The following is a 27,965-nucleotide window of genomic DNA, read 5'->3' on the forward strand; positions in this document are numbered from 1 at the left end:
CACTCCTGTCAGAAATAATACAGAGAGGGCCCGTGTGTGTGTTTTACCCCATTTCTCTCAATGGAAGCATCTTGTAAAGCCGTGGGACCGTGTCACCACTGGGATGCTGACATGGATACAGTCAGGATCCAGGACATCTCCATCATCAAGGCACCTGTTCTGGTTTGCTAACGTTGCCTTTATGCAAAATGCCAGAAATGGATTGGCTTTTATAAAGGGGGTTTATTTGGTTACAAAGTTAGTCCTAAAGCCATAGAAGTGTCCAAGTTAAGGCGTCAACAATAGGGTACCTTTACTGGAGAAAGGAGGATGGCATCCAGAAAAACTCTGTTAGCTGACAAGGCACGTGGCCGGCATCTGCTTGCTCCCAGGTTGTGTTTCAAAATGGCGTTCTCCAAAATGTCATCGTCAGCTTTCAACAGCCATCTTCAAAATGTCTGTCTCAGCTGCAGCGTGAGTGCCTTCTGTCTGAGCTCGTATAGGTTCCAGTGATTTAATTAAGACCCATGCTGAATGGGTGGGTCCACACCTCTATGGAAATAATCTAATCAAAGGTATTATCTGTAGTTGGGTAGGTCATATCTCCATGGAAACAACCTAATCCAAAGATTCCAACCTAATCAACACTAACACATCTGCCCCCACAAGACTGTATTAAAGAACATGGCGTTTTGGGGGACATAATACATTCAAACTACCAAAGCACCCCTGCACCACACCCCTGGCCGGCACGGATCCATTCCCCATTTCTATAATTTTGCCACCTCAAGAATGTTATATAAATAGAATCAAGCAATATGTAATGTTTTAGTACTGGCTCTTTTTTTATATCTGCATAATTCCCCCAAGAGCCATCCAAGTTGGCCCGGTTATTGAAAGTTCGTTCCTTTTTATTGCTGAGCAGTATTCCACAGTTTGTGTGTACCACATAAAGCCTTTTAAAAACCTAACCCGCCTCACTCATCGCTCTGCCCCTCCCTTCTTCTGCCCTCCCAGCAATGCCAGCTGAGTGCGGGAAACTGAGAAGCGACTGCTCCAGACCTACCCTGCAATGGTGCATCCGAGCCCAAAGCAAGATGAGGAGACCCAGCTTGTTGCTAAAAGACATTCTCAAGTAAGTCCAACCCATGGGGCCGCGAGATCCCCCTGACGGGGGTGGACTGGGAAGACCTGGGAGAGAAGCTCAGGGAGAGCCCTGAAGGTGGCTCACATTGGAGAAGCAGACGGAGATCATTGAGAAGCACGTCTGAGTAAAGTTCAGTGGTGGAGGAACCGGGTTCTGCATCGAGCTGATTTGGGCAGCAGTGTGGTGCCCGGTTGTGGCTCCCGTGCCCGTTGTATGTGTCCTAGAGAGTGAGCCTGCCGGTTCCCTGCCTCCGTGCCGCTGTTTAACGAAAGACAGCTCGTTCTTTCAGCCAGTTCATCTAAAATATGGTTAAAGTTCCCTAAAGGCATTTGAATAACATTAAGTATTAAATACTAAAAGGGATGACAGGTGTTTTAGCCAGGTGACCCTTATATCCTCATAAGTGGTAGAATGAATAAAGGAGGCACTTCTCCGTTTTATTTGGGACCAGCTAAACTAAGTGGAAAACAACCCCTTTTTTCCCTCAAGTCTAAAGATGAAAATCCAGCCTTGAAATCTAGTCTCTCATCTCCCAGTACTAATTTAAAAGATGTAGGAAAAAGGAGGGAAAAGGAAATATATATTTATGAACTCTCATAACACATTCCATTACCTTTTCTTTCTCAAGCCGGTGTTTACTGAGGCCTGTTGCCTGCCTGCCACCAGGCTGGGTGCTGGGGACACTGTGGGGACAGCGGGGCTGGGCAGGCGGACCTGTAACCACAGAAGTACAGTGCTGTCAGTGCGTAGATACCAGGCTTGCTTTTAGCACCACCTTTCTTTATTTAAAAAAAAATAATCAAAATGAGAGCATTATTACAGCCACTGAATGCAACTCATTTTCTGGGGGTGGAGGAGAAGGTAGGTGGTACGTGCAAAAGGTTCAAAATTCAAAAGATACGAAAGGGTACTCAGGGAAACATCTCACCCCTGCACCCCAAAGTCCTGTCGTCCACCCCCCTCCACTCCTTCCAGACAACCAGTGTTACCAGTGTCTTCTGCACATGAGAAACATTTGAGGTAGGTGCTGTGTGTTTTCTCCCCTGTAAAGAGTGTCAAAAGGCCAGTCAGCAACTCCCCACCACCCCACTCCTGACACCAACTTTGCAGCTTCAGAAGGTCCATCAGTGGCTGCAAAGACTACACATGCCAGTTCAGCTGACTCGAACCACCTGGAGTGAGGCCGATCCTGCAGGCTCAGGGCCAGCCTCAGGAGACCAGCTGCGAGGTCGGGGGTCCAGGCCACCCACCCTCCTGACCAACTGGATACAAATTCAGGGAGTTCTCGCCACCCCGTCGGGTTCGATAATTCACTAGAACGACTCAAAGAACTCACTGAAAGTGCTAAACCTGTGCTCTTTATTATCGTAAAAGGATAAAATAAGAAGCCCAAAGGAGAGACACACTGGAGGGTCTCAGACACAAGTTCCCGTGTCCTCCACACGGAGTCAGCTCACGTCACCCTCCCGGCACAGAGATGTGTTTTCTTCATCGTGGAAGCTCATCAGGGCCTTAAGTTTCTATGGGGTCTCCTTACGTAGGTGTGATTGATGGAACATGTCCACGTGGTTGAACCCAGTCTGCAGCCCCCTCCTCTCCCAGAGGTTGGGAGGTGGGCCAATGTGACCTGGCTCCAAGCCCCAACCCCCTAATCACCTGGTTGGTCTCTGATGTAACAGCCCCACCCTAAGACGACAGGTGTGGCTGTCCCCACCCTGTCCCTATCAGGTGTAATTCCGGGCTCACAATAGAGAACACAGGAAATTCCAGAGATTCAAAAGTTGCTTCCCCAGGAACTGAGGATAAAGACCAACCTTGTTTTTCATTATACAGCATCCCCTCAACCCCCGTTCTTACGCAAACAGTAGCATCCTATTCATTTAACATCATACTTATGCCGAGGGGAGACAAAGATGTTCAGGTTCTTGTGGGAGCCTGTTAAAATGAGAATTAAGCCTCGAAAACATTTCCTAGCAACACTTCCTTGCATAGTCATCCTCAAGAAATATCTTGCATGTGTTGCGTACAGTATACTAGGCTAGATGCTGTTCTAAAAGAAACTGCCCCCATTCTTTAGAAATTGGATTATTTTCCTCTTAAGATTATTCCTTAACTTTGTTTTCTAAATAACAAACATTATTTAAAAGAGTGATTCTTAAACTTTGATTTAAACTTAAAAATAAATGAAACTTTTGATTTGTCAGTTATCACTTGGGGGACTTACTACAAATGAGATTTCTAGAACAAGGACTAGATCCAGTTATCTTCTCTAAATCCTGTTTTGTGTGTGTATTTTAAACTATGTCATGGTGTGAGTTCATTAGATCTTTAAAAAAAATTAAAGTGGTTCTGTCTCACTTCCTTCAGTCTCATCTCTGGGTAGAATTCTTCAGAGGTAGTTGTGAATGGATTGTTTTGTTTATCTCCTTTTTTTTTTTCTTTTTTGTAAGATTGACAGAATTTTAAATTGGCAAAAAGTTGAAGCTGAGATTCTATATTTCAAAATCTATTGAATTTTTTTTTTTTTAGTCAAATAATCTGCTTGTGATTCAGATTTTATTATGGGTTCTTTGCAAAACAGTTTTTTTCTAGATCCGTTTATAATAAAGACAATCATAAAGAGCTTATTTATATTGTAAAGAAAAGAGGAAAACTGTGCCTTCCTTTGCCACTGAGGCCAACTTAAAGATTGTACTTTCATGCTGCATGACATGCAGTCTTCAATGTAAATTAACTTTTCACTTCACATTATTTCTCTTAGTTGTCAAATGACGGCGTCATTTATACCAAATTGATTTTTTTTCCAGATGTATGTTGCTTGTCTTTGGAGTGTGGATCCTTTATATCCTCAAGTTGAATTATGTTACTGAAGAATGCGACATGAAAAAACTGCACCATGTCGACCCTGACCGGGTAAAGGTGAGTGTTTTAGTTTCCTGAGCTGTTCAGACAAATACCATCCAATGGGCTGGCTTAAAAAATGGGAATTTATTTGCTCACAATTTTGAGGTCAGGAAAAAAGTCCAAATCAAGGCGTCATCAAGGCGATGCTTTCTTCCTGAAGACTGGGGTGTTTCTGGGGCTGGCTGCCGTGCTCCTTGGTCCTTAGCATGTCACATGGCAAAGCACATGGTGGCGTCTCCTGGTCTCTCCCTTCTTTTCTGGTTCCATTGATGTCCAGCTTCTTGCTTCCTATTGCCATCTCTCTCTTTCTGTCTCATTCTGCTTATAAAGGACTTTGGTAATAGGATTAAGACCCATCCTGATTGACGTGAGTCACACCTTCACTGAAGTAGCCTCATCGAAAGGTCCTACGTACAATGGGTCCCCACCGACAGGAATGGATTAGGCTAAGAACGTGCTCTTCTGGGGTACACACAGCTTCAAACCACCACAGTTAGATGTTCCCTTGGTGTGCTTCCTTTATGTTGAATAAGTTCAAGCATTTCCAAGCATACACTTAAACCGTAATGTCATCTCTAATGTGTTACAAATAATTAACGAACATTTGGAAGTGGAGTGGAAAAACTCTCAAGCTTAACATTTCAAACTGAAACCAAAGACCAAACCAAAAGAACAACTCCCCTGACCACCCATGCCCCCCACCTGCAGTGGTCTCCCCGCATTACTCCAGCCTTGTGTGGGGCGAAAGGGCTGGCGTACCTGCTCTTACAACAGGTGGAAGAAGTTCTTTTAATATCACCTCTCATTCCTGTGTTTGAGTTTTGGAGTTAATGATTTTGCATTGTGTTTCAAGATTTTTCCTTCAGTTTATACTTATTTTTCTAAGTCAGTTGACAGATGAAATGCTCATTTCACTGATTATTTGAGTGGTTAAATTATCCAGTGATGTGCGGCACAGGTTGGAACAAAAGATGGTTTTCACTAAGGTTGCTTGCATGAAAACTGGCAGGTATCAAATGTTACCGGGTGCTTTCCAACTCATCGCGTTTAATTATCATCATAGCTGGGAGACAGCTAATAGGATCTCTGAGTTACAGATGATGGTTCTGGAAGGTTAAGCCGCTCACCCATGTCCACATCTGGTTTAGTTAGCAATAGTTAGTGCTTACTATGTGCCAGGAACTCTTCTAAAGGCTGTAGCAACATTAACTCGGTCCTGGGAATGCAGAAACCATTATCCCCATTTCCCAGCTGAGGAAACGGGGGGCAGGGTGATTAAATGACTTCCCAAGGTCACCAGAGCTCATAAGTTGGGGGTCAAGGGCCTGAGCCCAGCCTGAGAAGAGCCACAAGTTACAGGCGGCACGAGGCGCGGAGGAAAGAGCTGACGTTTTTTCATCATGCACCCAGATTCAAATCTAAATGATACTCAGCAACCGCGAGACCTTAGCCAAGCTCCTGAGTTGCTTCACATCCCAGTTTTCTCATCTGTGAAATGCAGATAGTCACAGATGAAAGTTGAACGAGATCATAGCCCCAGTGCTCCTTTCCTGGTCCTGATTTTTATTCACCAGCCTCTGTGTTAATCTGTACGTCCTTTCAAAGTGCCTCCAATCTTTCTTAATACAGATGGGTATAATTAAGGAAATGAAAAGAACGTGCTCAAAATAGGTTCACACACTTGGCCCATGCAAAACTGTCATGTCTTGCTGATTGCGGAGCCTTGCTCTCCTCGCTGTATCTTCCTCAGATGTCCAGGGACACATTTCATCTCCTTGGCATTAACACGTCTGCTTGGCAGGGCAGGATGTGCGCAGGGTCCTCTGCTGGCACTTTCCCTCTCCTCCCAGTCTGTCTGGCTTTGCAGACATCCCAGATCCCCTGACGCTCAAAGGCCCTTCACAGCTCTCTTGGATAAAGGTTTTAAGCATCCTGTCTGGTTATCGTCTCCCAGGAAAGGCCTGAAACGATGACACTTCATATGACTTACTGGTTTGCCGTGAAGTTGCCTTTGTTTTGTTGCTGCTCTCCTCCATACCCTGTCTGCGTCCTCGTTCTGTTGTCCATTTAAAGAAGCCATTGCCTGCCGGACCAAATGCACAGATAAGTGCTCACAGAGGCCAGGTTTACTGGAGAGAGCCTGTGTGCAAAGGTTGAACACCGCATTTCACAGACACAGGACAGAGATGGCGCAGCTTAGTAATGCCTCCTGTGAGAACAGCTGAGTGGTTTTCCCAGCCGGCCAGCACACTCTGCGTCCGCATGTGCCGTGCCCGTCTGCGATCGTTTCGTCTTAAGCTGCACGAAGAGGCTCTAGGATCGAGACCAGGGCTGGTCCCCCCAGGGGTCAGCCAGGTGCCCCGTTCACTTTGGCCACTGTTCTTTGACGTTCCCCCAAGGAACTCTGGCGACTTCGGAGAATGACCGCACGTGAGATGCAAAACAAAGTCCCTGAGGAATGGACGATAGGGCAGGAACGTTTGTGCAGCCCAGAGAAGAAAAGACCAGGAGACAGCACCTGGTGGCTCCCGTCGGCCGGCGAGGGCCTGGCGTGTAGAGGAGGTTTGGCCCTGCTTGTGGGGTCCGAGGGTGGGGACGCAGCAGGGGATGGCAGCCCCTGGTGTCCAAAGATGGACTAACTGGGCCGCTTGGTGGTGAGGCTCAGAGGTCTTTAGGGAAGCCAGAGAACTCTTGTGGCAGTGCTAGGTAGAATTCAGGCATCAGCCAATGGGTGGCTCAAGGGCCCTTCCAGCTCTGAGATTCTGCAGTCCTCTGAGGTTTGCCAGGCGGCCTCCATAACCTGGGGCTCTCCCTGACCTGCGTGCTGGGTGGGCTTGCGTCAGCCTGGAAGTTTCTCTCAGGAGGCCCCCGTTCCTGGTCACTGGTACCACCCCCCGCCATCTCAGCAACTTGCAGACCCAACCTCGGGAGGACTTTGAAACTCCTCTGAAACGCTCCAGATTCCGTCTTGTACCATGGTATTTGCGTGAGCATCTCATCAGCCCATCTAAAGTATAGGTTATTTGAAAGCAGGAGACCATGTCTACAAAATAAACCATTTCTGGAATTCCAGGGGAAGGAATAGGGACCCAGGACTGTCCCTGGGAATCCTCTGCCCTCACCATTGTTTCAGCCTCGTGTCTCCTTACCCACCTTTCTGTATCCTGGCAGGCCCCTCTATAGCCGGAGCGCATTTCTAAAAATTCAAATCTGATCGTTGCTTCCATGCTCAAAACGCTTTGGTTTCTCGCCCCTAACTTCAGGAAAAAATCCAGACTCCTTAGTCTAACCGCAAGGGCTCTATCTGACCTGGCTCCTGCTGATTCGTCCCACCTGCCTTGCCCCCTCCCTCCCAGGGCTGCCTATTTTAGGGACCCTTACCCCTCACGGTTCCTCGGTGGAGCTGCAGTCTTTCTTCCTTTCTTTTGTTAACGTCTTTATTGAGATATAGTTCACATACCATAAAATTCACCCAGTTAAAGTGTGGCGTGATGGGTTTTGGTGTTCCCAGAGTTGTAAAACCGTCACCACAGTCAACTTGAGAACATTTTCATCACCCCAGAAAGAAACCTTCTGTGCCCATTTGACATCACTCTCCATTCCCTTCTCTCCCCAAGTGCTCGGCAACCACTAATCTACTTTCTATCTCTATGCATTTGCCTCTTCTAGACATTTCCTATAAATGTAATCATTTCTTTTTTCAGCTTAATATTCCACTGTGTGTGTATGCCACATTTTATTTCGCCATTCATCAGTTGAGAGGCATTTGAGTTGTTTCCATTTTTGGTTATTATAATTATACTCATATTGAACATTTGTGCCCATGTTTTATGTGGACATGTTTTCATTTCTCTTGAGAGTGGAATTACTGGGTCATATGGTAACTCTATGTTTTGAGGAACTGCCAGACTGTTTACCCAGTAATGTATGAGCGTTCCAACTTCTCTACATCCTCATCAATACTTGTGATCATCTGTCTTTTTTATTGTAGCCATCCTCATGGGTTTGAAGTGGTATCTCATTGTGGTTTTATTTGCATTTCTCTAATAGCTAATGATATTGAACATCTTTTCATGTGCTTATTGCCCATTTGTCTGTCTTCTTTGGAAAAATGTCTATTCCAAGTCCTTTGCCCATTTTAAAATTTGGGTTGTCTTTTTATTACTGAGTTGTAAGAGTTCTTTATATATTCTAGATACCAGTCTGTTCCAGTTTGCTCAAGCTGCTGTCATGCAAAATACCAGAAATGGATTGGCTTTATAAAGGAGATTTATTAGGTTACAAATTTACCATTCTAAGTCCATAAAAGTGTTCAAACTAAGGCATCAACAAGAAGATACCTTCACTAAAGAAAGGCCAGTGGTATCCGGAACACCTCTGTCAGCTGGGAAGGCACGTGGCTGGCATCTGCTGGTCCTTTGCTCCTGGGTTCTGGTTTCAAAATGGTTTTCTTCAAAATGTCTCTGGACTTCTGTCTCTTTTCGCTTTTTTCTTCAGCTCCTGTGCATCCTTGCTTGTTCTCCCAGGCTGTTTCTCTCTAAGCATTTGGGGGTCTTCTGTTAGCTTCTCCAGGGCAAAACTCTGGGCTTCGTCTCTTAGCATCTACAAACGTCTTTCTGTCTGCATCTCCAAGCGTCTGGGTCTGTGTGGGTTCTCAGCTCTCTTAAGTAATCAAGACCCACCTTGAATGGACGGGATCACACCTCCATGGAAATAATCTAATCAAAAGGTCTCACCCACAGTTGGGTGGGCCACATCTCCATGGAAACAACCCAATCAAAAGATCCCACCCATAATAAATCTGCACCCACAAGATTGGATTAAAAGAACCTGGCTTGTGGGGGGCATAACAGATTCAAACCAGCACACAGTCCTTTATCAGATACATGATTTACAACTATTTTCTCCCATTCTATGGGTTATCGTCTCACTTTCTTGATGTTATCGTTTGCAGCATAAAAGTTTTCAGTATTTATGTAATCCAATTTATGAGTTTTTTTCCTTTGTTGCTTGTACTTTCAGTGTCACATCTAAGAAAAGACCTAATTCAAGGTCTCAAAGATTTATACCTCTGTTTTCTTCTAAGAGTTTTATATTTCTAGCTCATACATTTTGGTCTTAAAATTGTTTTGAGTTAATTTTTGTATATGGTGTGGGGTTGGGGTCCAAGTTCATTCTTTTGCAGGTGGATAGCCAGTTGTCCCAAACAATTTGTTGGAAAGACTCTTCTTTCCCCCATGTTTGCTGCATTCTTCCTTCCTTCTCTGCCACATGCCCTTTCCCTGTCCTTTGGCTCTGTAACTGCTAATCATCCTTTAAATCCAGTCTCAGCTCAGGAGTTTCCTCCTCCAAGAAGCCTTCCCTGATCCACCTCCCCTGGGCTCTAGAAGCCCCTCAGACCTGCTTTCTGTCTCTCTTCCCAATTGTCTTCCAGACAAGCTCCTTGAAGATAGGGACTGTGTGCTCATATTTTACCTTAATTAATAGGTGCTTGTGCATATTAAACTCCAGAAGGAGGGGGGAGGTTACTTGACCTTTGAACTCCAGCTTGTGCAGAAAACCCGCAGTTAAGTAGGTGGCAGCTCTCGGAGTTCCTTGAGTCATGCACACTGGGTTTAATGGCCCTCTGAGGAGCAGGACAGACACCCTCCAGTCTGACCCTGTGCCTCCACTGGAAGACAGAAAAGCTCTCCTTCCCCTTCCCCCTGGACCACGGAGCAACGCACAGTGTCAGCCACATCTCCCGGTTCCCAAGGATTCTGAAAAGATCTTTCCTTTTCCTAATTGTAAAAATAATGTCCCCAAATCCAAATAATCCAGAAATGAATAGTGTAGAAAATCCCCTGTAACTTTCTTGTGGGGAAAGAGGGAGGAACAGGGCTAGTTTTACAATGAGAGTGAAAGTTTCAGTCTAGACATGACTAAAGGGGAAAGTGAAAGCCTGCTGTAGCCCTGGTGGAATTAGGGGTGTTTTTATTGTATTACTTGGGACTTTTATTTTTTTAAGTAGCTTTCTAGCATCTTTGAAGGGGTTAAAATATCCCTCTTTTCAAAATATCTGTGACAGATGTTGATGCAGATGTGCATGCCTTAGAGGGCTTTGCAAACCCGGGGGACAGCAAGAGTGGGGTGACACCAAGGAATTGGGTTGGGGAGCAGCAGAAGGTGAGACTGAGGAGGTGACAAGGCCAGGCAGGTGAAATGGCTTGTGGATTACGCTCCCCTTTAACCAGCAGCTCCTCGCTTTGATCCTGGATTATGCATCATTAAAGCAAAAACAAAAGCCCGCTCTCGAGTCCCCAGAAGCAAGGAAATGGCTGAGGATGCTGACGAGGGTCCACAGGTTCTGAACGGTTGTGAGACGGGGTGCAGTCGTTGCTCCCCACAAAGAAAGCCCTGCCCCCTTCCATTGGCGGGCATCTGGTCCTCACACAGCTTGCCAGGCGAGGTGGCACCTGGTGGCAGAGGAAGTGGGTCAGTTCTGGTTTATTGTTTCCGTTTAAAGATGTCACTTGATGTGCTGGTATTTTGAAAGACTAGCAGCAGTCTCTGAAGAGCCCTTGGTCACTCTGAAATTGTGGTTCTGTCATTTGAAAGATGTTGAGGAGAGGGGAGGGTGCATCCTTGTCAATTAGATCTGGGGGCTGCGTGGCAGCAGGTTGAACTTGGCCTTGTCTCTCTCCTCCAAGAGCTAAAGACTGTGTGCTACCCTGAAAACGAGCTCCAGGCCCGGGAGTTAAATTCTCCTAAAGTAGGTGGGTAACCCCAGGCCAAGTTATTAAATTAGTCCAGGCTCCAGCACCTCCAAACGGACTCTTCTCCCTCCTCCAGGCTGCTCCCTTCTCCCCATGCCCTCCTTGAACGTTTCAGAGATGAGGTAATGGAAGCCTCCACCAAAGGTTAAGTGCTTCACCCAAGATAATGCAGCTAATTAAATGCATCTAGCTGTGTCTGGCATCCAGATCTTCTGATTGTTTTCTTTTCTTTACAGTTGATATGATAAGATTTACATACCATGAGATTTACTCATTTCCAGCTTATGGTGGAGGCACCAGTAAATTTCTACCATTATGCCACCACTCCGGTTTTATTTTTTTTTCCTCCCATTTTTTTTTTTATTGTGAACTTTAACATGTATACATAACAATGACAACTTTCAATGTACGATTTCACAAGTAGGTAGAGAGCAAATCTCAAAAAATGTCATGGGTCACGGTTCCACAACTTCAGCCATTTCCATTACTGTAAAATAGAACATACATATAGAGAAGTATCATCTCTCGATGTGCAGCTCAGCAAGCAGTCATATAGGTAATTGCAAAAATTGTTATGGGTTACAGTTCCACAGTCTCAGTCCCTTCCCTATTATGCAATAAAATGTACATACAGAAAACCTTCAAGGCACAATTCGTTGAGCAGCTATAGAGCAAATCCCAAAGGATGCTATAGGCTTCATCTCCACCAGGTCATTTACCTCCTTCCAGCCATTCCAACATCCCAGCATCCAAAAATATAAAAATAATTATATAAAGTTTCATAGACCTTTGTTAAATCTTATCTTGTTTGTTGCTACCCCCAACTCTCACTTAATCTCCTTCCCCATCTGCAGGGGTGTCTAGGCAGTGAGCACCCTAACTTGTTCAAATTGAGAGGGAGTGTCGACAGTATGGGGAAGGGGGACCTCATCTGATAGTTGATCTTAAAGAGGCTGTTGCCTCTGGGTTTTAGGACTTGTCTGGTATAGGAACACTCTGGTGGATTTACGTTTCTGAAAAATAAAACTTAGCGATTGCATCTTTTATAGAATCTCAGGTAGGGACCCAGGTATTTGGGGACTACTTTTGGTAAGGGCATTGGCAAGCTGCACCGCTCGGGTTTTAGAACATTTTCATCACCCAGTAAGGTTCCTTGTGCTTCTCAGTAGACAGCCCACCCTTAGTCCCTGCCCCTGCCCCAGGCAGCTGCTGACAGATGGTACAGACAGTGGCAGGGGGGCCCCTGCCCAGCCCCCCAGCTCTCCCTCAGCCTGAGACCACTGCCCTGGGTTCAAGATAAGCATCATAAGAGAACCCTGCCTTTTACTAAGAATTACACCTTTTGCCTAGAATCCTGAGGTGGATTATCAAAAATTATGAACATGGAGATTTTACTGAGGAAAATTGCTTTGATCTTTTTTTTTTTTTAAATACCGTTCTGTGAGCTTTCACATTGTGGTTTCCATGGCAAGTCGCCACCTCATCAACAATCAGAGCTACCAGATGTCCATTTACTCTTAACAGAGGCTCTTAAAAAGGGAACGCCGCGTTTCCTGCCCTTGATTGGCGAGGGCTGGAAGTCTCCAGGTCCCTCCCCGCTCAGCACCTTGGGCTCCAGCTCGGAGCTGCCTGATGAGGGAAGCGATGACCCTCATTGCATCCTGTCTCCTGAGCTCCTTCCTAGCTTTGAGCCACGGGCAAGAGCTGGAGAGAGGAGAGAGGCAAAGCCAGTTAATGCTACTTTAGTCGAGACAGAGAAAAGAAGGGGTTGCTGTGGCGTGAGGCGTTTCAAGTGGTATTTAGGGCTTATTCTCTCAGGATTTACTGGCTGCACCTGCTGTATTGGGCACCATAGGGGCTGCAGTTAGAAGGTGATGGCCGAGTCCTCTGCTCTGCTCAGTGTCTAGAAAACTAAGTTTGAAGCCTGAAATTGAATTCTTTGCCAGATTGGAGATGGAATGAAATTGCACTCCTTCCCAAATGAAACTTCCAAAGAGAAAATTTGGCAGCCCGAGAGCTGTGCACATGTAGCCGGCCCGATCGCTCACCTCTCTTTCCGGACTTGAGCCAACCCCTGAGCGTCTCTGGGTGAATTGGGGCATGACTCAGGCTTTTGTCTCTACCCCAGGAGGTGCGTAAAACCCGATGCTGGGGTGTCCGTCTGTCGTGAGGAGTTAGCCCCTTGTTCTCCAAGAACTGCCGGGCCTCCCCTTTGGGCCCAGCCTCTAGAGACCAGCGTGCGTGGAGTGGGCCCTGCCTTTCGCTGTCTGGCACCGAGTGGACCCCGGGTGCAGAGGGGCACCTGCGGGCACCCGCTGGGCAGGTCAGCTCAGGGCCACGCCCAGGGCCTGGCCTGGCTTTCCCGCCAACTCTCCAGGACGGTGTCAGCTCACTGTCAAGCTGTCGTTGGTGTTGCGTGTGTGTCTGTCTTCCGGGGCCGAGGCTGCTGGAGGCGTTTGGGAGGTGGGGGGCCGAGGTCACTGCCCCAGCTCAGCCTCTCGCTGGTCATGCCCCCTTGACAGGCCTCATCACCTCCGTGCACCCCCAAAACAAAGAGACTCACCCTGGTCCTGCAAGGCACCCCAGGTGCGGCGAGGGCGAATGGAGGCCGGGAATGTGCTCGGCACCTGCAGCAGTGTCTCCGGGTCCCCTTTGCAGGAATGGAGACGGCGTGCCTGTCGTAGGCACAAATAGCTTTCGAAGCTATGACTTTCTTTAAAGCATTTCTGAAATAACCAGATTGATGTGTTCCTTTAAAAGAGTATTATCCAAAGTCAGCCGATAAAAATAACAAGGCTTTGAGGAAAAATACAATTGAGATGCACATGTGAAAGGGTGACAGTAGTAACTCTACCAGCAATTCTGGCACAATTTAAAAGATGTGGGAAAAAAATAGTTTTAAATTAAAAAAAATGAAAAATTGAAAGGCGTGTTAAGTTCCCAGAAGTAAATATACCCATAAGTGTAAGACTTTACACACACACACACACACACACACACACAAGTGGAGGTTGCTTGGTGGAAGGAGAGGCTACTGAATATGGAGACGAGGGCAAAAATTACAACGATCAGGGAGAATGACCTGAGCAGCAGTTTGGAGGTGGCCTTTGGCCAAGTGGAGCCCAGAGGCAGACTGGGGTGCAGGGCGTGGGTGCCGTGCTCCTCCAAGGCTGTGCGTCTGGCCGTGCTCTTTGGTACTTCATGCTCATCAGCTGTTCCTTAGTCCCAAACATCAACAGGGTGGGAACATTGCATACGAAACCAACCCACTCTGCAGGAACGTGGCATCTTCCCTGATTCCATTTACAATCACATGCATTCTGGGTAATGGGGCATGAAGTGCATGACCCCAACTGATAAATAAGCCTCCATCTCCTCTTGCTTAATAGGATCCTGCAACACGAACGCCTCAAAGTAGATTTTTCACCCCGAATCTATTTGACCACGGTTAGGCCGGGGAGAGAGGGGTGGTGTCGTCTTGCTTTACTTACATAATGAAATGAACATTCCTGCTGAGTTAATCTGCCTGTTGTACGATATTCCCCAGGATTTTCCTTCAAGCTTCTGAACATAAATTAACCCTAGAAAGCAAATGTTTTATGTTAAAAGAATAATCAGCAAGGAGCAGTGTCAGATGTCCCAGCACCAGTGGATCGTCGGAGAGTGTGTTTCTAATGCCGGAGCGTGTCTGACACTCTCACTGCCGTGGTTCCCTCGCAGAGAGCTCAGAAGTTTGCTCAGCAAGTCTTGCAGCAGGAGTGTCGGCCCGGCTTTGCCAAGACGTCGATGGCGCGGCTGTTCGAGCACAAGTACAGCGCGGGCTTGCAGCCCTTTGTGGAGAAGACTGCCCCGGGGAAGGGAGCTGAGTACAAGTACGACCCTCCTTTTGGATTCCGGAGGTTCTCCAGTAAAATCCAGAGCCTCCTGGAAATCCTGCCCGAGCACGGCTTTCCCAGCCACCTGAAAGCGAAGCGCTGTCGGCGCTGCGTGGTCATCGGAAGCGGTGGCATCCTTCACGGGCTGGGCCTGGGCGCCGCCCTGAACCACTATGACGTCGTGATAAGGTAGGCTGCTCTGCAGACAAGCCCCTCCGCCCTAGGGTTTGGCTCTGGGCCCTGTGGCCAGGTGCAGTCCCGGATGCAGAAGGCACCGCTGCTCCCTGCCTGTGAGAAGGCAGAAATGGGAGACGATCGGGTGCCCCAGCCGTGCCGTACTGACCCTGCATTTGAGGGGCATGCTGTGGACGGCAGTAACTGGCAGAACCTTTTTGGAGATGGTAGGGTTTTGAAGGATGGGCAGATTTTAGATAAGCCAGCGAAATCGGGTGACCGTGGCGGGCAGGGGCTGCCGTCTGGGAGCAGGGCTCAGCATCGCGTGGGAAGCACCAGAAAGGAAAATTGGTCCAGTCATCCTAGCTTCTTTTTGGGTTGTCTGGTTAAAAATGGTTTTTCTGGTGATAAAAGTAAAATATGTTCATTGTAGAAGATTGGAAAAATACAGAAAAATATTTAAAAAAAAAAGAAAAGAAAAACCATTTATAACACAAATAAGCAACCACTATTAATTTATTGTGTTTTTTTTTCAGTTGTGTTTTATATGCAGACTTATGCATGCATTTATATCTTACATAAATTTGGTTTTTGAATTTAAAACTTTGGACTAATCCTAAGGTTATTAACTATTCAAGAGAGAACTGTAGTAAATGATTAATTTCCCTCTTTATGGTGATATACATAGTTTAGCCATTTTCCTGTACACTGGGCATTTAAGGACATTTCTGGTTTCTTTGTTATTGTGAGAATGCTTTTCACTTGATGATTTCCTGAAAGAAATTCCTAGCAGTAGACTTGTTGGTATAAAGATATCTGGGTGTTTCTAAGGCTCTTGCTGCATTTTGGTGCCTCGGTCCTGTCTTAAGGGATGTGATGAGGGTCAGGTTTTGTTTGGGTCTCTGTGTGGCTTTGCTTGGGGGCAGCAGAGAACGGGGACTCAGGACCTGAGGAGCTCGGGCTGGTGTGAGAGTGACGTGGACACTAAAGGTGGGGTCCAAGACGTCTGCTGACTGCGTAGATGCAGAACATTCTAACAACTGGGCCCAGCCCGTGAGAGAGAAGAGGTGTCAGAAAACAGCAAGGTTTCTAGCCTGGGGGTGTCAGACATTAGTGAAACCAGAAACGGGGTAGTTGAGAACAATCGCTGGTTGGTAAGGGAGGTTGACAGGATCCATTGTGGACATTCTGAGCCTTAAAGTGAGGGTTTGCTCACCCAGGACCCTCGTCCCTAGCAGCCCGGCGCCTCGGTTTCCCCATCTGTAGAATGGGAACAGTAATACTACTTGCAAAGACAAAACGAGTTCACAGATGGCACGGTGCTTAGAACAGCGTCAAGCTTGGAGGAAATGCTCGATAAATGTTAGCAGCTGTTTGGGAGAATGTACTGGGAGCTCAGAAGGAAGGGGCAGGGGATACAAGGAGGGAACAGGTAAGAACCAAGTTTTAAGGCAGACGCGGTGCCAGGGACACGGTGCGAGAGAGCAGGAGCCGAGTGACGCACGAGGGTAGGGGATGGGGGTAAAGTTTGGGGTGAATGGGAGGACATGACAGCTGCTTTTACTGGGTGCTTCTGTGTGCCCAGAGCCCCATCGAGTGCTCTCGTTCTCATTCCTCAGAATAACCCAATGAGGTGGCGCTGCCCCGGCAGCCGGTGTCCTAAAGGACACAGAGGCAGTATAGAGCCCACCCACAGTCTAGGCCAGTCCCGGGATTCCAAAGGCAAGGTTTGAGGCTCCCCAGACCCTGTCCCTGGCCTTGTGTGACAAGCTAAATGGTCTGTGCTCCGGCAGCACTGAGGGTGACAGAGCCGGGACCCCAATGTCGGTCAGTGGTGTGACTGGGATTTGGAAAGGAAAGAGGAGGAAGTAGGGGGCTGCTGGTGTGCTGCCTGGGCAGAGGAGAGGACATGTGGGCAGAAGAGGAGAGCAGCCTCGAGCTGACCTTGAGCTGACCTTGAAGATCGGGGGGACTGGGGTCTTCAGAGTGGAGGCCGTGGGGGTCCTGGGTGAGGCACGAGGGCTGGAAGAGCGGCTGGGGCCAGCAGACACAGCCACCAGCCAGGGGGACGTGGGTTCCAGCATAGGTCAATGGAGACAGAAGAAGGGAGCGAGATCTGTTAATAAACCTTTTTATTAACTTAACAGAAAAATACAAAGAGCGCCCATTCACCCTTCTCCCAAAGAAAGACAAAGAAATAAATCTGGTTCAGGGTCACACTCTGCATTTTGTTGTCCTGTCTAATAATGTCTTTTAATCACCCAGGGGTTATTGAGATCCAGAAGAGGAAAGGGCAGTGAGATAGGAAAGAAAGGTTAGATGCATGCAATCAGGTCAAGATCTGAGTAGATCCTCTTGGAGATTTTTAAAACTGTGTGTCTGGGTGAGTGGGTGACTTTTGGAAGAACTCTTAGACGTTCCCCCCAAATGACCCCCTTGGTAAGCCCTTTGTTGATCTAACAGGTGAAAGTGCCCCCACACCCTTGCCATAAGACCAGGTCCCAGGTGGGGCCCAGGGCTCTCCTCGGTGCCCCCTCCCCACCCCGACTAACCGCTCCTTGTGTCTGCCTTGTCCCGTTTTCTAGTTTTTCCTTTCTGATTCCCTTTTTGAAATTCTGGCAAGAACCATTAATATCTGAGTGCAATGGGGAAGCCTTCAAGGAAACTCTACTGCTGCCCAGGGAAAGCCCAAAATATACTTAACGTTTAATAAGGACTAGATGAATTCGCTCGACCTGCAGGGGTTCGGCACGGCTGTCCCCTGGGGACCAGTGACATCAAGCACGTGGAAAGGCAGAGCTGTGAAGGGCAACGAGGCACTCGGGAGGACCGCCTACCCCTGGGGGGCCTGGGGAAGATGCCCCCGCCACACACACATGCCAAGACTGCAATATGTGGAGACCACAACGCGGTGGGTTGGCGCAGTGTGATGAGGGGGTTGCAGGCTCCCTTTGTCAGTGTATCTTTGTCCTTTTTGTGTAAATAGGTTAAACAGTGCACCCGTGCAGGGGTACTCGGAGCACGTGGGAAATAAAACCACCATAAGGATGACGTACCCAGAGGGTGCCCCGCTGTCTGACCTTGAATATTACTCCAACGACCTGTTCGTTGCTGTCTTATTTAAGAGCGTTGACTTCAACTGGCTTCAAGCAATGGTGAAAAATGAAACCCTGGTGAGCACTAAACACTCAGCTATCAACTACAGCTTAACAAAAAGTGAAGGCGCCTCTAATTGTAATTACAGGCTTTATTTTTAAACAAGCCCGGTGGAATGCATTCGTTTGTGTTGACTTTCAATTGGTAACCATCAGAGGATACCTTTTCCCAGTGCCACTGCCTTTGTTAAAACCCTCAGATTCCTTGCTGCGGATTTGCCTTCAGAACCCCTTGTGAGCCACCTGTCAAACCTGTGATTGTTACTTAATGGGACTGTCAGGTTTGGGACCAAAATTACTGTTCTTGAGTTCAGTCACCCACCTTATACTTGACCAGACTTGAACTTACATGGCTTGCAGCTATTCCCAGAAATTAGATTTACTCAGGTGAATATATATATATAAAGAATATTCAAATATTCTCCAAAGATACTCTACAAAAATGCTTTGTTTGGGGGTCCCCTTGGAATAAATGTGCAGTGTTCCAGAAATGTAAAGGAGCTGGCCCTCACTTGGTCATATCCCTTTTATTTGTCTTTATAATAACTGATCACATCACTTTATAGTCCCACTCATTATATTAGGAATAAATTTCAGAGATTAGCCATCTGGAAGTGTACGCACATTTATATACACATGGACAAACTGCTGTCTGCAGAATTAATAGTATGTATTGGCTTTTCACAGAAGCTCTGTGTGGTGGAGAATTTGTATCTCCACTGGCTGCAGGTTTTCTTGGTTTGCTATCATGTAGAAGTTGTTGTAGCTGGAAGAAGAAGCACATATAACATGTAACTGACTTACAGTCAGTTGCCAGGAGCCTCCGTGGGACTCAGAAATAGAGCCAGTGAGTAGAGAGAGGACGTGGAATGAGGGCCTGATCAAGGTGGGGTGTTGACAGCACTCAATACTCTTGAATTTGCATCTCTTCACTTGGTCATCTGTGGGCACGATGATGGCACTGGCTCCTAAAAGGCTTGTCATCCCAGATCATTCCCTGAGAAGTTTCTCCCCCAAGCAAGAGCTGGTTGCACAGTGGCTCCCTCTGTCCACGGCCACCTTCTCCAGTTGAGTCCGTTAGAATTACTGATTCAGGTTCCTGGATTTTTTGCATAGATCTTAGCCGTTCTGCTGCACAGTGCTGGGCACCAGGCCAGGTGGGGGCAGGCACAGTTTTGGCCAGGTCCCCCCAACTTTGCTGACAGGGCGGCATCATCAAACACCCCTAATGATCACCTGCTTTCTGTTCCTAGCCATTTTGGGTGAGGCTGTTCTTCTGGAAGCAGGTGGTGGAAAAAATCCCACTACAGCCAAAACACTTCAGGATTTTGAACCCAGTCATCATCCAGGAGACTGCCTTCGACATCCTCCAGTACTCTGAGCCCCGGTCCAGGTTCTGGGGCCGAGATAAGGTAATTTGGCTGCTGTATTTGTGTGGGAAGATGTCTGAGCACATTTCACGTAGGTCCAGCCGTCCACCTGGAACCATCTCCGGCGGGGGGACCCAGCTGTTGATTGTGTGTTTCCCACTCTGCACCTCTGCGGGAGGGCTCCCACGGTTTACCTGTCCTCCCCCTTCTAGGCTCACCCCTTTAGGATAATCAGCATGTGAGCACTTTCACCCCAAGATATTGCTCAAGGTATCCTCTCTCCAGGGTGTGAGGTGCATGTAAATGTGAAGGGCACCCAGAAGTGCAGCAGTGCTCCGAAACCCTTCCACGTGGAGGTCTGGGACACTCGGGAGCAGGCGGCATTGACGTCCTCGTCACATTAACGTGTTGGTCAGGTTGGCCCTCCACAGCCCGCGTTCTCATTTAATTGCTCTGCGCTGTGGCTGGAGTCCTGGGAGTTTTCAAAGGTCCCAGGTGATTCACTGTGCAGTGGAATCTGAGAACGGTGCACCACGGCCCCTCCGTGCGGTACAGGGTCTCCTCCCGCTGGTAGCGGCCGCCCGCCCCGCGCTGGCTGAGAAGGCCTTTATCACCTGTGTCCCCATGATCTGAAGAGCCCAGCCTGTGACTTTAAAACTTTTCTTCCTTCCTTCTGCCAGTGTCGGGTTCAGTTTGCTCTTCCTTTTGTAGGTCCTTAAGGGGTGAAGTTGGGTTATTGATTTGTGATTTCTTCTTTCTTCATTTTAAAACTTTTTAAAAAGCAGGGCAGATCTTTCTTAAATGAAATTTTAAGCAGGACCCCAATAGAGAAAATAAGAAAATCAAGGAATTTTGAAGTGTGGGGACCATTGTGGGGCTGGCAGCTCACAGAGGCCTCAGAAACCTCAGGGTTGCAATTCTGTAGTTTGTAAACCCTGAGCTGGGCTCAGGTGTAGTCAGCCGAAAGGCAGATTAGCAACTTCTCTTCCCCCTGTGGATCAGATGTTAAATGAAAGTCTCCTTTAAAACAGTTGTATAACTGCAAAAGACAGAATCCTGTAGTTATGAAGGAAAACAAACACCTAAATACAGTCAGGCACCTTCAAAACAGAAACTTCATTCAAGGCTGGGACCAGTGACTGCTCAGTCTGACTCTGGCTGCAGCCTCAGGCTTGGGCTCCCGGGCACCAGGAGAGTCCATGCAGCCCAGTGGCTTTGGGGTTCCAGAGCAGCATCTGTGGGTGACCTTGCTCCTTGCCCAGCACTGCCCACAAAGCCTCAGGAGCCAGCGTGGCCATTTTCCTCCGGTGTGTGCCCTCATTTTCCTGCCTCCACCTGTGGAAAGCCACAGGGCCAGGTGGTTCTCGCCCAGTGCAGGTGCCGGTCTATGACCTGCTTTCCAGCCAGGAGGTGGTAAATTTCCCCCCTCAAAGGAGAGAGGCCTTCTCCCTCAGCCGAGATGGCCGGGGCTCACGATTGGAATCACTGTGCGTTTGTTGATTGACTCTTCCCTGATGTTCTGGGTGCTGAGCCAGTCACTGTGGATACAGGAAGAGAGCTTCTTTTTTGGGGGGGGGGGGGGGTGCTGGCTGCCTTGTCACATGGAGAGTGACCGCTGAGTCCCTCTCTAACATTGAGGTTGGCTTTGAGAGGCAGATGCCACTCACCAAGGAGCTGGAAGCAGTTTAACGAACTAGGGGTTGCATAGTGGTCTCCTGGTCCCCCCTAACTCTGTGAACTCAGGAGGGTTCCCTGATCCACTTTGCAGAAAAGGAGAAAGTGTTGTGTACACACCTCACAGGCTAGACTCGAACCAATGAGGGACATTTGCAGGTGGCTGAAAAACTGTGCAAAAGAACATTAATTGGTCAATCAGCACCAATCTTCAGAAAGGGCTTAAAAAGGTGCCGGGCTTTTTGTATTCCTCCCTGCCCCGTGTCCCGTCTTTACCCAAGACTGGGGTGGAGTTCCAGAAAGCACAATTCCAGAGGAGCCAGTGCCAGGAGGCTTGGCAGGACAACAGATGTGGGGCAGGGCATGGTGACAGAATCCACAATGATCTAGGCGTTTGGCATTCAAGGCCCAAGTCAGGAAGATTCATTCTAAGGGAATAAGTGTGCAGGTCCTTCACTTGGGTCCAAAAATGCACCTGCCCAACTAGAGAGCTGTACTTGTGAAAAGGGCCTGGAGGTCATATTTGCCAGAAAAGCCCTTTCCTGGGGGCTGAAGTGTGATGGAACGGCTAGTAGGGTACATTCTCCACCAGTGGGGACCGAGGCTCCCCGTGGACATGGGCAGAGCCCATCTGCAATTGATGGCCACAAAGGATGGGCCCCAGGAGCCATTGTTAAATGGTCCCATGACCATTTATCCCAAGGCTGACCTCAGAGAAACATGAGTCTTGGGAGGATATGTCTTGTGATAGAGGAAGTGGGTTTCTTATCCTCCTGGGCATCCCATTTAGGACCAGTGGGTAGAAGTCTTAGCAAGGACAGCTTTTAGGTTGGTACAAGAAGAATTTTCAGGCTGCCTCTTGGAGGTGTGATAAAAGTGTTCACGTCACACAGACAGACAGACTGATAGAACAGATGAGGCCCGATGCTGAAAGCTTGGGGGACGGGTTTATTGGCTTCTCTCTCTAGTCTTTGTATGATTTTTACAACATTCCTGTAAATTTGAAATTATTTCAAAATAAACAAGTTTAATTTAAAAAACAGAGAATTGGGTTTAGAGTCTTTTAAAAGACTTCACATCCCAGATCATATTTTAGAATCTAGAGTCCCGATTTGGTTGGGAAGTTGGACTTTTAAAACCCTGTGGTTTTATATATCTATATATATAACTGCAGCCCCCAATGCGGCTTTCATTAGTCTATGTAGTAGAATACACAATACTCGGGATACAGGGAATTGACTCTTTTTTTTTTTTGTGGTCTTTCCCCTTTTTTCAGAACATCCCCACGATTGGCGTCATCGCCGTCGTCTTAGCCACACACCTATGTGACGAGGTCAGCCTGGCGGGGTTCGGCTATGACCTCACTCAACCCAGAACACCCCTGCATTACTTTGACAACCTCTGCATGGCCGCCATGAACTTGCAAACCATGCACAACGTGACCACAGAAACCGGCTTCCTCACCACGCTCATCAGAGAGGGCGTGGTGAGGGACCTCAGTGGGGGCGTCCACTGTGAATTCTGAGCCCAGGAAACCTCACTTGCAGCTGCAACCGTGACTCGGGGGGCTGCGGCAACCACCTTTCCTGACATATTTTGTCCTGCAAAGACTGGGAAGTGCAGCTGATGTTTTTAACTTTTCATTTTTTTTTTAAAAGTATAGTTCTTCCCACTTTTCTTTTTTTTTTTTTCCTATTTATTTGAGGTCCATGTTCGTTTGTGCACGTTCTGTCGTAAGTTAATTTTGAGAACTGACTTGAGTTGGAAAGACTTTTCTGTGAGAATTTTATGTAATGATGTTTTATTGTATTTTAAGACTAATTTACTTTGGAGGAACTCGGTTCACGTACTGCACGTAGAATACCAGGTCATCGAGTGGAAAGAGAGGGAAAGCTGTTCCTTGGATGACAGCCCCGAAAGCCTGGTTTGGGGTCTCTGTCACCGTGTTTGGTGGGACAGAGCCAGGAGCACTTCCAGGGCGACATGCACAGGAGTTGGACCACACTGATCCAGCAAGGCTGCTGCACGAGCTTCCGGTCCTTCTTCCTGGGAGCCGTCCTGGAGTTCCCCAGTCCGGCGGGATACAGAAGACATTGTCCGTGTCCTCTGAGAGCTGCAGAGCCACCCCAGGCTGCAGGAGCCACCTTCATCCCAGCGATTACAACAGCTCTTGAATTCCTCAAGTTTCCTACTGCCCTTCCAGAGCACTTAGTGTCCCATCTAAGGTGTTCCATTGTCTATCCGAGATGGCTTACAAAAATTAGGGTAAAACCTCTGGTATCCAGAGTCAGGGGACGATAACTCTGTCCGATAATAATCACCTTTTCTGAAACACTGCAAGGAAATCCTCCACATGTTTAACATTGTCTATTTAAAAAAAAAAATTTTTTTAATGCCTACTGACAGTGTGTGCTGGGCACTGTACTGGTGAGGAAAAGAATAAAAGGTTTTGAGACATGCTCACAGTCTAGTTCATTTAAGTAGTTTTTTTTTTTTTTTTAAAGTATCATAGAGTATCCTTTGTGGGTGAGCTGCAAGCTGTGGCCGTCTCCGTGGATGCCAGTAGAGAGGTGTTCCAGTTTGCTAATGCTGCCGTTATGCAAAATAGCAGAAATGGATTGGCTTTTGTAAAGGGGGGTTATTTGGTTACAAAGTTACAGTCCTAAGGCCTGTAGTGTCCAAACTAAGACATCAGCAGTAGGCTACCTTCACCAATAAAGGCTGATGACTTCCAGAAAACCTATGTTAGATGGGAAGTCACGTGGCTGGTGTCTGCTCCAGGGTTCTGGTTTCAAAATGGCTTTCTCCCAGGACGTTTTTCTCTAGGCTTCTGGGCATGTTCTCTTAGTTTCTCCCAGGCAAACTCTGGACTATCAAAAGTCTGCTTTCAACAGCCATCTCCAAAATGTCTCTCCCAGCTGCAGCACTGAGCTCCTTCTGTCTGAGCTCTTACAGTGCTCCAGTAAACCAATCAAGACTCATGCTGAATGGGCGGGGCCACACCTCCATGGAAATAATCTAATGAAAGGTATTAACCCACAGCTGGGTGGGTCACATCCCCATGGAAACAACCTAATCCAAAGATTCCAACCTAATCAACACTAATATGTCTGCCCCCACAACACCGCATTAAACAACATGGTGTTTTGGGGGACATAATACATCCAAACCAGCACAGGAGGTTTGGCAAATTAAGCTCCTTTACCCCAGACAGCTGAGAACACCTCAGGATAAATGTCAGGTGTCGGTGGGTCCCTCCCAGGGCATAGGCTCCTTCCAGCTTGTGTGTCTACATTGCTCTCATCTTCACTGTCGGACTCTCTGCCTCTCCCCGGGCTCCCGTCCTGCCCCGCTGTCGTCTTTCTCCAGCTTAGTTGCTGCCACTGCTCCAGCCATCACCCTTGATTCTCACTTCTCCCCATTGCTTCCCAGGGTCGCTTCTCTTCCCAGCCCCTTCTCGTGCCTCCTGTTTCTGCCTCCTCAGCACATACGCAGGGCAAAGAGCTGCATCACAGCTTTCAAACCAGGGCACACTTTGGATCTCCCCAGAGCTTAGAAGTAAAGCACAGAGTGGCCTGTAGAACAAAATAGTATTTCTCTGGTGTTCCGGTTTGCTAAAGCTGCCCTTATGCAAAATACCAGAAATGGATCGGCTTTTACAAAGGGGGTTTATTTGGTTACAAAGTTACAGTCCTAAGGCCATAAAAGTGTCCAAGGTAAGGCATCAGCCGTAGAGTACCCTCACAGAAGAATGGCGATGTCGTCTGGAAAACCTCTGTCAGCTGGGAAAGCGTCTAATCTGGGGTTCTGACCAACTGGCTTTCTCCCAGGACGTTTCTCTCTAAGCTTCTGGGGTTGTTCACTTAGTTTCTGCCAGGCAGACTCGGGGCTAGCAAAAGTCTGCTTCAACGGCCGTCTCCAAAATGTCTCTCTCAGTTGCAGCAGCCTGGGCCTGTGTGGCTCTTTTTAAAGGAGTCCAGTAAACTAATCAAGGCCACACTAAATGGGTAGGGCCACACCTCCATGGAAAGAATCTAATCCAAATGTACCACAAGATTAGATTAAAAACGGCTTTTGGAGAGACACCATATATCCAAACCGGCACATCTGGTTTTACCTCTTTTCTTAAAAGTTCATATCATTTTGCTTTCTACTCTGTAAAATACTGCTTTTTTAATGGAGAATGTTTTAAAATTCTCACTAGTTCAATGACTTTGGTTTGAAAACTGAGCCTGGTGGAGCCAGCTCTCCTGTGACCCAGGTAAGGCCAGGTTTACACTCACATCTCTCCATCCACTCTCCCCACAGGGATTAGAGATGCACAGATACTTAACAGACAAACAAAAACAGAGTTGAAACTTCCTCAGACAGCCTTCTTAATTATCTGTGTACCTCCCTGCCGGTAAGTGTGGAGTCTTGTCCGCTTAGCTTGTGAGATTGCTGTGAAGTGTGTATATGTAATCTCAGCGCCCGGCACGTGTGCTTTCAGCACATCCGCTCCTCCTCCATTATCTCCTTTTTTGCCTCTTTATGCTGCTTTGCCCGTGCTCCCTGCTTTTACTTACTAGCTTCATGCCGGGCATGCAGTTGGAGTCCTAAATGAATAAAAGGCAGGGAATGCCCCAGCCAATCCAAATTTACTGGAGACCATCTTTAAGAACTTTGAGCCTTGGGCAGCAGCTGTACCTTTTACATAGACATAATCATTGGTTTTGATGCAACTTACGGGGACTTACGTATGTTCTGTATTTTAGTGTACTTCTCACTGGAACATTGGGCCATAAAAAAATTCATTGAGGTTTTTTGTTTTGTTTTTTTTCCCCTACCTACAGAAAGCAAATTCTCTCCAGACACCCAGTGAGGTGTCTCATGATTTCAGGCAAAGCTAGATTGAGATCTTATCAAACAACTTAATGTATTCTCGGTATCACTGTGCTTGCTTTATGCTCCTTGTGTGCCACAATGGCTTTTTCATTTCCAAGGAATATATTAAGGTATCAGCAAGACCTATTTCCACAAACTTTGGCAGCCTCATCATTTGTTTGACCCGTTAGTTGAAATAAGGGGTCAAATCAGCTTTTAGACTGGACTGCCCTGTTGGGTGATGACCAGTTGGTCTTTGTGTATGCAGACATGGCCATAGAAAACAGCTGCGGTATGTGGACAATCTACCCCGGCTGTTTTAAGATTTCTAAATCTAAGGGGAAGTGCCTTTTTTTTCCTAACCGCAAATTTTATTGAGAGATATTCACATACCATATAATCCATGCAAAGTATACAGTCAGTGGCTCACAGTGTCATCATCTAGTTGTACAATCATCACACTCAATTTTAGAATATTTTCATTACTCCAAAAAAGAAAAATAACACACAGACCTAAAAAAAGAAAACCCAAAACACCCCAACACCTCATACCCCTTATCTCCCCCTTTTATTGACCCCTAGTATTGGTGTGATATATTTGTTACTGTTGATGAACGAATATTAAGATGCTACAGTTAACTATAGTCCGTAGTTTGCAATAATCACTTTTTCCCACTATATTATTAACTCTTTGTACTAGTGTCATACATTTGTTCTGGTTCATGAAAGAACATATTTACATTTGTAGTGTTAATCATAACCAGCATCCACCACAAGTTTCACTGTGTTATGCAATCCCATATTTGCACCTCTAGCTTTCCTTCTGGTGATATATATGACTCCAAACAACCCCTTTCAACCAAATCCACCTACAATTCAACGCTCTTACTTATAATCCCAATAACGAGCTACCATCCCCTCTATCCATTTCCAAACATTTAAGTTCAAACTCATTAAAAAATTCTGTACATATTAGGCAACCACTCCCCATTCTCTAGCTTCAGTCTCTTGGTAACCTATATGCTAAGTTTTATGATGATAAGTTTACATATTCTAGTTAGTTCATATTAGTGCAATCATATAGTATTTGTCCTTTTGTGTCTGACTTATTTCATTCAGCATGATGTCCTCAAGGTTCATCCCTGATATTGCATGCTACAAGACTTCATGCCTTCTTACTGCCAAGTAATGCTCCATTGTGTATACATACACCACATTTTGTTTATCCATTCATTGGTTGATGGACACGTGCATTATTTCCATCTTTTGGCAATTGTGAATAATGCCACTATGAACATCGATGTGCAAATGTCTGTGTCACTGCTTTCGGATCTTCTCGTATATCCCAAGTAGCGGAATTGCTGGGTCATAGGGCAACTCAATATTTAGTCTTCTGAGACACTGCCAAACCATCTTCCACAGCAGCTGTACCATTTTACATTCACACCAGCAGTGAATGAGTGTTTCTATTTCTCCACATCCTCTCCAACACGTGTAGTTTCCTGTTTGTTTAATGACAGCCATTCTAATGGGAGTGAGAGGATATCTCATTGCGGTTTTGATTTGCATTTCCCTAATAACTAGTGAAGCTGAGCATCTTTTCATGTGCCTCTTTCATTTCCTCTTTGGGAAAATGTCCAGTCATGTCTTACCCATTTTATAATTGGATTGTCTTTTTATTGTTAAGTTGTAGGATTTCTTTTTATATTCTGGATATCAAACCCTTATCAGATATGTGTTTACCAAGTATTTTCTCCTATTGAGTTGGCTGCCTTTTCACCCTTTTGACAAAGTCCTTTGAAGCACAGAAGTATTCAGTCTTGGGAATTTCCATTTATCTTTTTTTTTTCTTTCATTGCTTGTGCTTTGGGTAGGGTCCAAAAAGCTACCTCCTATAACTAGGTCTTGAAGATATTTCCCTATATTTTTTTCTAAGACTTTTATGATACTGGTTCTTATATTTAGGTCTTTGATCACTTTGAGTTAATTTTTGTATAGGGTGTGAGGTACAGCTCCTCTTTCATTCCTTTGGATATGGATACACAGTTCTCCCAACACCATTTATTTAA

At 46.7% G+C, this 27,965-nt stretch overlaps 1 protein-coding gene across 7 annotated transcripts in view; it reads left to right on the top strand.

Moving 5' to 3' along the window:
- Positions 1-23,490, top strand: part of ST3GAL5 (ST3 beta-galactoside alpha-2,3-sialyltransferase 5) — a 52,212-nt gene extending 28,722 nt beyond the window's left edge. For 5 of the 7 annotated variants that reach the window (XM_037806892.1, XM_037806893.1, XM_037806895.1 and 2 more), the window contains 6 exons: positions 997-1,114; positions 3,934-4,045; positions 14,506-14,849; positions 17,821-18,007; positions 19,243-19,401; positions 22,310-23,490. In XM_037806892.1, the coding sequence (XP_037662820.1) occupies positions 997-1,114; positions 3,934-4,045; positions 14,506-14,849; positions 17,821-18,007; positions 19,243-19,401; positions 22,310-22,558 (1,169 nt within the window). In that variant the 3' untranslated portion in view covers positions 22,559-23,490. Of the gene's footprint in view, positions 1-996; positions 1,115-3,933; positions 4,046-14,332; positions 14,850-17,820; positions 18,008-19,242; positions 19,402-22,309 lie in introns of those variants that run through there. The other 2 variants (XM_037806898.1, XM_037806897.1) reach the window with 2 other exon arrangements.
- The last annotated feature ends 4,475 nt before the right edge of the window (positions 23,491-27,965 follow it).

This window comes from Choloepus didactylus, chromosome 17 (assembly GCF_015220235.1).
Source record: "Choloepus didactylus isolate mChoDid1 chromosome 17, mChoDid1.pri, whole genome shotgun sequence".
Classification (NCBI taxonomy): domain Eukaryota; kingdom Metazoa; phylum Chordata; class Mammalia; order Pilosa; family Megalonychidae; genus Choloepus; species Choloepus didactylus.